At 33.0% G+C, this 12,314-nt stretch overlaps 1 protein-coding gene across 1 annotated transcript in view; it reads right to left on the reverse strand.

The window, feature by feature from the left end:
• nup188 (nucleoporin 188) overlaps positions 1 to 12,314 on the reverse strand; it is a 28,736-nt gene that overhangs the window by 10,020 nt on the left and 6,402 nt on the right. Inside the window, exons 12-32 of the mRNA XM_073824268.1 lie at positions 11,586 to 11,675; positions 11,432 to 11,497; positions 11,236 to 11,355; positions 10,344 to 10,470; positions 10,067 to 10,237; positions 8,688 to 8,814; positions 8,519 to 8,606; positions 8,363 to 8,439; positions 8,143 to 8,257; positions 6,704 to 6,824; positions 6,539 to 6,605; positions 6,329 to 6,454; positions 6,105 to 6,238; positions 4,886 to 4,992; positions 3,623 to 3,829; positions 3,372 to 3,541; positions 2,739 to 2,808; positions 1,593 to 1,660; positions 1,234 to 1,429; positions 1,077 to 1,154; positions 902 to 987 (exon numbers count right to left, since the gene is read on the reverse strand). Of these exons, the coding sequence (XP_073680369.1) occupies positions 902 to 987; positions 1,077 to 1,154; positions 1,234 to 1,429; positions 1,593 to 1,660; positions 2,739 to 2,808; positions 3,372 to 3,541; positions 3,623 to 3,829; positions 4,886 to 4,992; positions 6,105 to 6,238; positions 6,329 to 6,454; positions 6,539 to 6,605; positions 6,704 to 6,824; positions 8,143 to 8,257; positions 8,363 to 8,439; positions 8,519 to 8,606; positions 8,688 to 8,814; positions 10,067 to 10,237; positions 10,344 to 10,470; positions 11,236 to 11,355; positions 11,432 to 11,497; positions 11,586 to 11,675 (2,411 nt within the window). The remainder of the gene's footprint in view (positions 1 to 901; positions 988 to 1,076; positions 1,155 to 1,233; positions 1,430 to 1,592; positions 1,661 to 2,738; positions 2,809 to 3,371; positions 3,542 to 3,622; positions 3,830 to 4,885; positions 4,993 to 6,104; positions 6,239 to 6,328; positions 6,455 to 6,538; positions 6,606 to 6,703; positions 6,825 to 8,142; positions 8,258 to 8,362; positions 8,440 to 8,518; positions 8,607 to 8,687; positions 8,815 to 10,066; positions 10,238 to 10,343; positions 10,471 to 11,235; positions 11,356 to 11,431; positions 11,498 to 11,585; positions 11,676 to 12,314) is intronic.

The raw sequence follows: 12,314 nt of genomic DNA on the forward strand, positions 1-12,314 counted from the left end.
AGAATGAAAATACGCGTGTAACAGTATATTGGATTTGTGTGACTCTTAAAGCGGCAACAAATAATATTCCTTCTGCCGTCTCTGTGCTTAATATTAATGGTAACACTTTACAATAAGGTTCATTAGTTAAACATTAGTTAATGTACTAACTAACATGAACTAACCATGAGCAATACATTTGTTACTGTATTTACTAATCTTCATTAACGTTAGTTAACGAAAATACAGTTGTTCAGTGTTTGTTCATGTTAGTTCACACTGCATTAACTAATGTTAACAAGATTTTATTGATGTATTAGTAAATGTTGAAATTAACATGAACAAAGATTAATAAATGCTGTATAAGTGCAGGTCATTATTAGTTCATGTTAACTAATGTGGTTAACTAATGTTAACTAAGGAACCTTATTGTAAAGTGTTACCATATTAATACAACATGAAAAAAAAATAACTCACTGCTCTTGAATAAAGGACTTTTGTAGTTTTGATAAGAAACAAAGCATGTTTAATTACAGTGAAGACACTGTTTTATTTTACATTCAAATAATTACATTCAATGTCTTTAGACTTGCATAAAAGTATTCAGTACTTTTTTTTTTTTTTTTTTTTCAAAAAAGAAAAAAAAAGAAAAACAGTTTTTTTCCTGTTGTATTGCTATCTTTAAATTAATCACTAATATAAAGTTTTGGACCAAGTCATAATCGTGTTAAATAATCGTGATTACTATATTGACCAAAATAATCGTGATTATAATTTTTGCCAAAATCAAGCAGCCCTAGCTGATTAACACATTAAAATCAGTTCAGTGTTCAGTAACTTGGCAGAGATGTTGCTCTTCATTTCACATGTGAAGCTGTGAGCCAATAATTATTATATGCAAGCCCTTAACAAAAACACACACCTTTTCCACTGTTTGAGGAGGATGAGGAGCAGCGTGACCATCATGGATCCAAGACGCAGACAGAAGTCAGACTGAGACATCAGCAGCTGGGAGAGAGAGAGAGAGAGAAAGATGGACGTTTTTAGGACTGTGCATTTTAGGACAAATGCATGTAATGTATGTTGTGGGAATTTACCGATGCTTTGGTCCCTTCCAACACGTCCATGAAAAGCTTCTGCCTGACAGTGTCATCCTTCAGATGCATCACCTCAGACTACAAACACACAAGACAGGTTATGATAAACACCAGCAGTATAACTGTGAGACGTGTTGGGTTAAGTGTAGCTGCTCACATGACTGGTGGAGAGTATTAAGAGCGTCCTCCAGGCTGAGATGAGCATCTGAGACTCTGACAGAGAGCGCAGACCCTCTTCTTCACCGTCACACGCCACACACACCAGATCACGCACGTAATCCGACCAGAACTCATAGCGCCGCTTAGTGCTGAAACTCTCCAGAGCCGCTTTCAGGGATGGATCCAACACTCCACTGAGAGAGACAGAGAAATCAGAAATGGTTTGCAAACAGAAAACACTTCTACTAATTATTTTATCCATTTAAAGCAGCTGTTTGGAGTATTTCCAGCTTTTTTTTTTTAACAAAACCGTATATCCTGTCATTATGGTCTCCTACATGCTTGTGTAGATCATACCTGACAACATAGTAGATCTCAAGGGCGATAATCTTCATCACAAAGGCACAGGACTCCAGAACACATGGCTACAGAAAAACAAACATGAAGAAACACAATCAGAATTGAAGCATAACTATTGTTTCCCAAAACTTTGTTAAACATTATATTTATTAGTTAACGTTGGTTAATTTACTAGTTAATGCACAACTGACAACATTTATTACAGTATTTATATATATCTGGTTAAAACACTTTACAATAAGGTGTCATTTGTTAACATTAGTTAATGTATTAACTAACATGACTGAACAATGAACAAAACATTACACTATTTATTAATCTTTGTTGATGTCAGTTAATAAAATACAGTCGTTAATTCATGTTAGTTCACATTGCATTAACAAATGTTAAACAAATTGTGCTTTTATAATGCATTAGTAAATGCTGAAATTAACATTACCTTAGATTAATAAATGCTTTAGAAGTGTTGTTTATTCTTAGTTAACAAATGCCAACTAATGAACCTTAATGTAAAGTGTTACCAATATTTCTTAATATTAGTTAATAAAAATACAACTGTTGTATTGTATTATTAGTTGTACTGTATTATTAGTTCATGTTTGCTCAGGTCCAGGACCACAAAATTAAAGATTTATACATAATCTAAAAGCTGAATAAATAAGCTTTCCATTGATGTATGTGCTGTTGCTAGGATAGGACAATATTTGGCTGAGATAAAACTATTTGTAAATCTGGAATTTTGAAAGTGCAAAAATTTAATAAATACATAAATCTTAAGTAAAATATTAAGAAAAAACCCTTTAAAGTTGTCCAAATTAAGTTCTTAGCAAAGCATATTATTAATCAAAAATTAAGTTTTGATATATTTATGGTAGGAAATTGACAAAATATCTTCATGGAACAAGATCTTTACTTAATATTGTAATGGTTTTTGGCGTAAAAGAAAAATCAATAATTTTGACCCATACAAACGTATTTTTGCCTACTGCTATAACTATACTTGTGCTACTTATGACTGGTTTTGTGGTCCAGGGTCACATTTTCCCACTTCAGATGTCCTCAAAAGTAGTCAGGTTTAGTTTAATGCTGGAAATAATTTAATCTTCAAGCTATTACTAACTATTTATGCACACAAACACACACCTCAGTGGTCTCAGATGGGGGAGGTAAGTTTCCAAATAAAGGAGTTGTGAGGTTCTCCCAGAATTTTTCTCTGTAACGATAAAAGATCATATTGTTAGTTAAATGATAAATTACAACCAACCAAACCAAGTTACATTGACTAACCTTGACTAATGTAAGTGGACATACATAGTGTAGAATATGGCCCCTACAGCAGTGGTTCTCAATCATTGAATTAATAGAATTATAAAATTTATCAAATTTAATATATACAATTAATAAATATAATATATAATACATTTAATAAATTATATTAATATTTTAAAATATCCAAACTCTAAATAAAAATGGTAAAAACTACTGTAAAATAATAAAAAAATAAAAAATAAATAATAATAATAATAATACAAAATATTTTCCCCATAAAAAAAACAAAACAGTGAACACATGACCAGATGGCTGTTTAATTTAATATATTAATATTAGCTTCTATATAAAAATGTTTGAAAACAAGCAGCTTCATCATAATTATGACAGTAATACTGGAAACTGCCTGTATCAGGAAGCCTCTGAATACTGCGTTTGACAACGGACACCTTTGAGCAAAAAAGCCTGAGAACCACTGCCCAAATGCATCATTTGTTAGAGACTCACTTGGTCCTGAGCACCGAGAGAGCACTGTCCCGTCTGTCCTGCCAGAGCGCGTGGAGGAAGGCCAGTGCTGCTCTGTGCAGGAGTGGAGGACACCAGTACTTCCCCTGCTGCTTAGAGTCCAGCAACTCCAACACCACTGACAAACAGCTCCACTCTCCCAGAGAAAACTCCTACACACAGAAAGATAAAACCAGAGTCACATACTGCTCTGAATCATTCATCTCATCAATGAGCATTTCTGTGACTCTGACCTTCGCCCCGTCGCTGCCGTCTTTGGTCTCCAGGTTGAGGAAGAGTTCAATGAGTCCTGGTTGTGTTTCCACAGCCACAGTGAGGAACTCCAGTATGGTGACTTTAATACGCATGTCTTCAGTTCTGCTTTGCAGTCGTGTCAGAAACGCATCTCGGATCGCAGCGGCGTCACTGCCTAGACAAGCGTACACGGACATGGGAGCCACCTGTGTACACAAAACACAACAATCTTCTTATGATATCATGTTGGGACTTCTATAACACAATTACTACATAAATTGAATTACTATAAATAAGATATTAAACAATAATGCCTTTCATGACTGATACTGTTTATATTGAAGGGTGAATGACAATAAATAAATATTCAAAACAATGGTCAAACCAAATATTGTTTTCTATTATAAATCTACTCAAAGCAGTGTTATTTTAGGACTACATATCTACATTATTAGAACAAGCTTTTAAAAATTTTGCTTCAATTTTATGTAATTTTTATTAGTTATTTAACATTTCTATTTAGACTTATTTTTGTTTCATTCTAAGTATTTATTTAAGTTTCTTATTGATTACAAGCAATTATTAGTATTTTGTTTTAATGAATATATTGAGCAGTGTATTAAATAAAATGGTCAAACCAATTATTAGTTTCTCTCTACTATAAATTTACTCAAACCAGTGTTATTTTAGTATTAAGTACATTATTAGATTATTTATTAATATTCTAGTTTTAGCCAATATTACTAACATTTTTTTTTGTTTTAGTAATGATTATATTGAACAGATATTGAATAGTGTGAGGTTTAATTTTTTAGTTTTTTTAATATTATTTAGGTACATTATTAGATTATTTATTAATATTTTGAATTTATTACTAGTAACCTTTTTGTTTTGTTTTTTTATTAATGATTATATTGAACAGATATTGAATAGTCTTATAAAAATTAGTATTTTAGTATTATTGATAGTATTTTAAATTAACTTTTATTTTTATTTTTTCACATTTGTGGTAATCATTTTGTTAGGTGCTTTTCATTATTATTTTTTACATTTAGTTTTTAAATTGTTTTTCCATGTAATATTTTAAGCCTAAATTTTATCCAATTAACGAAAATGGTAACATTTTCAATAGTTTTAAGAAAAAAAACAACACTCACTCAAACCCTAAAGTTCAAGCATTTTACATGTAAAACTACATTAATTAGTCCCTGTATGAATCTGTTTTCCAAATGAGGAACACAATGAGGTGTCAAGAGCATTACCGTGGCGAGTCTCTTCAGCAGCTGTATGGCCAGACGTGGCAGCGCTGGGTCATGCTTGTGGTAAATATACTTCGCCAGCACAGCGATCAGGTTGTTGCCGTGACCACCTGCAGGAAAAACAAAATGGCTGCATGAAAATCAGATGTTTGGAACAAAGAGAAATTGATGTTTCAAATGTTCAAATATTTATCATTGCAGGCAATCCCTGAGAGAACTGATATAGTCTGATAGTCCACATCTACAATGCACCGAATGTTCTGCAAACGAAATTCAGTCGAAAACAGCAAAAAAAACAACTCTTTCATTGTTCGGAATAAATGAAAAGGCAGAATACTGAACAATGACGTGACGTGATCACATAGAGGCACGCACTAATGCCGCAAACGTGGGCAGTGTGGAAGCATTTAAAACTGTCAGAGAAAGACGCAAAAATCATTACAAGCACCGACAGCGAGAGACCGTTTCGAACCACACTGCATGTCTTCCATGAGAAGAGAAAGGGGTGGTTGTTGCTGGTTACTGTATGATGACTGAAATCACTAAATGCACGCACAAATTGTATTTATTCCGACAGTGCTGCACAAGCTCGTTAGCCAGGGTTCAAAGTCCAAAGCGCGAGGAAAATCTGAGTGATGAAACATTCATAAATCTGCTGCTGTCAGCAAAAAGTAGTACTGAGGTCTTCTTGTGGGTTTCCGCCAAAATAAAAGTCAACATTCATAAATGTTAGCATTGTAATCTTACTGTTGCTCTGTAAAATAAAAGAGAAAAATAATGATAATAATAATTACAACAGCTCTATTAATACATTATAACATTTCTCCTTTGCTAAGCAAGGCTGCATTTATTTGTACATTAAAAAACACATGCCTGATTCAAGAAGGGGGTCTTAAAAATGGCCAAAGAATATTATTTTACTAACTTGTTAATTTTAAGTTAAATTGTGCTTTGTTGGAAGGCTATAATGTCTACTAGAATGTTAAAAATGTTCAGTGTTTAATTTGTTGTTTTTGTAAATGATTTTTTTTTTAAATCAAGACAAAACTGTAAAAAGCACATTTTGGCTATTTAATTTATGTAATGGTGAAAACAAATTGGCAAAATACATGGGGGAAAAAACACAAAAATCGGCCTTCAGCCCTGTGTTTAATTTTGTTCAGCTTCGGTCAAAAAATTTCATTTCGGTGCATCCCTACTGAAGTGTGTTGTGTGTACCAACCATGCTGTGTTAGCGCTTGCTCCAGAGGTGAGGCTGTATCAGACTGCGGTTTCAGTCGGATCACATTGTTGGTGACTGAGAAGGCCAACTTCACTGTCTGTATCAGAACCTGACCAGGTCCGTCAGATCCACCACTGCAGACAGAAACACAAACTTAAACTCACTGACTCATGTAAAGATGATGAGGAGATTAAATCTATATTAAAGGTTTAATAAGTGCGTACCTGCTAGGCTGTGCTGAGAGCACCATGTTGATAGTGTCCACTCCCACACCCATGATGTTGACCACGGCCTGTCCTGCCTCTGTGTTGGCCAGACTGTAGATACACAATGACTGCAGACTGGGGGCGCTGCAGGTCACACATCAAGAATGTTAGAACATAAGACCAGCAAATGAAATAAATGGCAATGATGTATCATCTGCATCCTCTTACCTGCCCTCTGACTCCACCTCCTGACTCAAATTGAGAATAGCATGAACAAGGTCTAGGATCAAACAACCTGACACAGAACAGTGAGTAGACAGGCCGTTAAGCAAATATCAGACAATTTTAGTGAAACTGAGAATTTCAGACTGTAATTTTGTGCATGTTGCTAACCGATCCTCTCTCGCACTCCATAGGTGTTGTAGCGCCATTTATGGTACGTAGGCAGCATTTCTTTCAGAACCAGCAGCACACATGGGATGAGTCCTCTGCTCTGAGTACTGCCCAACTGACCCTGAAAACACATACACATCACAATTACTTAATATCCACCAAGTAGTAAGGGTGCAAATTCTGAAAAAAAAAAAAAAACTGCAGATTTTTTTATATAAATGTTGTAATATTATTGTAATATATATTAAAACAATTGTAATATGTTGTTATTATTATTATTATTATTATTATTATAAATTAACTAATTATAAATAAAATAAAAACAATTACACTTTTAATATCTCACTGTAAAATAAAATATATAAATATATAAAATATATTTTATTTTTAAACATTTATAATTTCCGCTAAGAATTCAGTCATAAAAATTTACAGTATAAAGTGTGCAATGTCAGAAAATTTGGCAAATTTCAGACAAATAATTCAAAAGTAGGGCTGTACACAGAACATAAAAGTACCTGTTAAATATTAATTAAAATTACATTTTAAAATTAAATTTAAAATTGTTAATGGTTTACATTATTAAAACAAAAATCTAGAAAATTAAAACCTTTCATGAGGTCCTACTAATAAAATATTTTTTATAAATTATTTAATTGTTAAAATTTTATGAATCAAATTAAATAAAAATAAAATAAAATAAAATAAAAATGTAGTACATAAATTTACTAAAAGAAAAAATATGAATTTGGCAAAAGTAAACAGAATTTGGAGACAAAAAATGTAATTATAAATAAACTGTTGTAAAAGAAAATAAGAAATTTGGGGAAAATAAAAATAAAAATGTAATTATAAACATTTGTTTTTCAATTTGTTAAATTAAAGTTTCATTATTTCAAATAATTAGGCATGCTTTTTGATTAATACAATTAAATTTAAAATATATGTATACATTTATTATATTAAATATTAATATATAATTTTTATATTTTATTTTAAAATATTTATGTAATACCATTTTTAGATAATAATAATTATATTAATTATTATTATTTAGAGTATAAATTTAATTAATTACAATACTAATATTTATGAATTATGTCTTAATTAGGGCCCTTTTGTTTTGATGACAATAGGTGTTTATAAGTGCTTAGGGTGATGATTGGTGCATGTTGAGCTAAGAACTTAATTTGGACAACTTTAAAGGTGATTTTCTTAATATTTAGTTTTTTTGCACCCTCAGATTCCAGATATTCAAATAGTTGTATCTCAGCCAAACATTGTCCTATCCTACATCAATGGAAAGTGCATTATTATTAAATCTCAATTTCGAATAATTGACACTTATGACTGGTTTTGTGGTCCAGGGTCACATATGTGGTTAGCTAATACTTGGTCGTTTTGACATGATTGGTCATAATGGCTGATAATTGCATTACCTTGACAAGTGTAGTCACCAGTCTTAAAAAAGCAATGGTCACACTGTAGTCTCCTCTGGGCTGTTCGATCAACACCAGCAGGTTGCCAAAATTACCTGCCTTCATACCCTCTGCACTGAAACACACACCCACACCAAACATGTTACTCTTCAGGTTCTTCTAATTTTAACATATGAATATAATGCAGTTCATGTTTACTAGCTCTGCATGTGTGTATCACCTGATAGTCTGCGCCATGTTAGTCAGAGGGGTGGAGGCGAAGGGAAGGAAGCCGGTGTGATGCAGGCTGGACCAAACCTGCATCAGGAGGAAAGGCTGTTCAGTCTTAGTTCATCACTTTATATTACCCTGACTTAATATAACTGTGAACATTTACCTTCCCAGGCTGCCGAGCAGCAAGAGCGATAAGGCAGTTGACGCAGGAAGTGATCACATCTACTGGAGGGTTAATAACGGAGGTCAACCTGTGACATGAATCAAACACACACTGTCATTTTAACTGTTAATTAGTTGTTTACTGTTTGGTCTTCATGTGAGCATCTCACCTCTGTAGCAGCATGTAAATACGTGATGTGAGCGGCAGCAGACAGTCGGACACCGTCCAATCGGTGCTGATGATCTTATGAACTAGATCCAAAATGGGCTTTACTCGTTCACAGTGTGCCAACACATCTATTCACACCAAATAGGGGTTCAATAAGCATGTGAAATGTGACAATATTTCTACAAAATGCAAAACTTTCTAAATACACAGAGCTTTATAATTTCTTCGATGAATCCAGTCAGTATACAGTATGTAATGCCAGAGAATTTTTTGGATGAATAAATCAAAAGGAGGAATGTAATAATATAAAGGAAGAATATAAAAGTAAATGCTAAATTTGAATTTGGATTTTATTTTAAATATATAAATTAAACGGTTAATGTTTTACATTATTAAAACAAAAATCCAGAAAAAAATTAAACAGATGATAACATTTCGTAAGGCCATATTACTGAATTAATTTGAATAAATTATTACATTGTTAAAGTTTTACTAATTAAATTAAGACGTGCTTTCTGATTCTTAAAATGCAGTTAAACAATTAAAATAATGCAGAAAATTAAAACCGAAAAAAAAATATATATATATATTCTTAGAAAAATAAACTGAATTTGGAAAAAAATAAAACAGGGCTCTAAAAATAAAACAGGGCTCTATTACTGGAACACTTTTAATCAATTAATTAAACTATAACAAATGTAATAATTAAATTAATTAGACATGCATTTTGATTATTAAATGCAGTTAAACAATTAAAATTGTTCAGAATCTTTTTAAAAATACACAGAATTCAGGAAAAAATTAAATAGGGCTCTAAAATGTAATTATAAATTTGTTTATAGATTTGTTTCATAATTTAAATTAATTAGAAACTCTTTTTGATTCTTTTTGATTAGTAAAATATAAAATAAAACAATTTCTGAAAAAATAAAACATTTTACAAGGCCCTATTACTGAGTTAATTTTAATAAATTATATTTATTAAAAATAATTAAATTAATTGGAGATGCTTTCAAATTATTAAAATGTACAAAAAAAAAAAAGAATTTGGGGGAAAAATAAAATGGAAATAAAATACGTCCCTAAAAATGTAATTATAAATAGACCGTTTCATAACTGAAATTATTTATACATGCTTTTTGATTAGTACATTTAATTTAACCATTAAAACTGAATCCAGAACGGTTCAAATAAAGCAGTATTTGGGGGGGGAAATGTGCAAGTTTCATTATTATAAATATTAAGGCATGCTCTTTGGTTAATACAATTTAATTGAAAAAATTTAAATGGAATCCAAAAAATTTAAATAGAAAAAAAAGTAAAAAAAAAAAAAAAAGGATTTCGTAGGGCCCTAAACACATGTCAGACTTGAGTGTCTACCTGCAGTAGAGACGACGTGCAGCAGCATCTCAATCTCACAGGTGAAGAGAGTCCATGAGCTGTAGGAATATTCCCAGCGCACCAGGAAACCCTGCTCACCCACAGACTGCTTTCCTTCACACACCTGTCCAAAGCATCCTTGAGGCATCCGCAGGTTGGTCTGACCCACACCTGAACATACAGAAAGCATAAGTGAAAATGTCACAAAGATATGTTTTCATACACAGATGCAATCAGGCAAAAACAGTGCATATGACTTTCTGTTCTCAGCACTGACCCAGAGGATAGAGGAGTTTGGGAGTCTGTCTCCTCCACAGAATGCCGTCATCTCTGGAGATCACGTCGTTGGGTTTGTGCTTGTAGGCCTCAGTGTAGAATGACATCTTATCTAAGAAGGTGTACACCTGAGAGACAGACCATGAGTTGTACATGAATTTGAAAACAGTGCATGTACAGATACACAGTTGAGGTCAAAGGTTTACATCCTCCTTTCAGAATCTGCAAAATGTTAATTATTTTTCCAAAATAAGAGTGAGTTGTTTATTTCGTACTGACCTGAATACGATATTTCACATAAAATATTTTTTTACATAACGTCCACAAGAGAAAATAATTTATAAATTTGAATTTATAAAAATGCCCTCAATTAAAAGTTTACATAAACTTGATTCTTAATACTGTGTGGTTAAGTGATTGATCCACAGCCAAATAAATGAAAAGCATGTTATCAGTGTCTTCTCTGTATCAAAATCTCCCCTAGCTTTCCTCAGAGATAGTCCCAATAATGTGCTTAAAAGTCAAGTCCATTCAGTTTGTGCATGATTACATGATATAACAATTTTTTAATAATGTATCCTAAATTGTGGATAATTAAGCTACATATCATATGCCAAAGTAAATTTCTGGAGTGTTAAAGATTAAAAGAAAAAAACTAAATCAAGAACCGTACAGAACCGTGACCTAAAACCATGATACGAACCGAACTGTGGGTTTTGTGAACCGTGCCACCCCTAGTACTAAAAAAAACAATATCATGCATTTTGTATGATCCCTCTTATTTTGATAAAATAATTCATATTTTTCAGATACTGAAACTGGGAAGTAAACTTTTGACCTCAACTGTATATTGTTAGGAAATGTTAGGAAGGCATTTTAAAAATGTGTTTTACCTTCTTAGCTGTAGATTTGTCAGACAGCAATGCGGTGAGCAGCTGTAGTAAAGGTCCAGTCTTACATGGAAAGACACCCACTGCACTGTCTAAAATCACACCGAGACCCATGTTTGGCTTCTGTGGGGCACAACCAGAGGTCAAATCACAGAGAAAACACAGAGAATCTACAAATTTAATCAAGTGTTTTGCTCACCGACTCCCAGAAAAGCTCAGCCAGACTCGGAGCAGCAAGAACTTCACATGCTGCATTGATCAGATGCTGCAGACAGAATATCCAAGATTAATTCATAACTTATTATTAATGAATTCATGAAGCACAATATTTTTGTGTTTGTATATTTTTGTACCTGTTGGCTGCCGAGCGTGTCTTCTTCAAAAGAAGTGATGACAAAAGACAGGAGCCCATAAATACACATCCGTGCAGTGCTCGCTGTACACTAAAATGAGACAGAGACATGCCACAGTATACATAAAGGTCCATATCACCATTGGAGAAAAGTGTTTTAAAGGAACCGTATGTAGGGTTGTGGCCAAAACTGGTACTGCAATCACTTTCAAAATACTGTAGAACGATGTATTCCCTCCCCCTCCCCCCTGACTCCAGGTTGCCAGCTAAGCTGCAGGATCCATCAGGAACGTAGGCTGCTGCAAGGAGCTTCTAATGGCAAATGACAAGTCCTACACAGTAATTTTTTTCCTTCTGTTAATTATGTTTATGCTTCACGAGAGATGTTTTGCGAAATAATTATGTATCGCAAAAATTTACTAATGGCGATTAGCCAAATATTTCGTAAAGATGTACTGTAATACCACATTTCAGTCGGAACATATATTGTTTTCATACCCTGCTAGTGGTGCGATATAAAGCCTTTATGAACGCATTTAGCACGGGCGACCGTGGAAAATCCACTGTTTACAGAAGCAAAGTTAGCCAAACATAGATGAATCTTACCTGTCCAAGAGAAAATTAGAAACGTTGGCGTCTATCTTCAAATTCTTCTCCGTTTTCAGCCGTCTCCATCTTTCAAAGGCATCTCCTATACAAATCCTTGTTTTATTTCGGACTTTGTCACGAC

This window comes from Garra rufa, chromosome 19 (assembly GCF_049309525.1).
Source record: "Garra rufa chromosome 19, GarRuf1.0, whole genome shotgun sequence".
Lineage (NCBI taxonomy): Eukaryota > Metazoa > Chordata > Actinopteri > Cypriniformes > Cyprinidae > Garra > Garra rufa.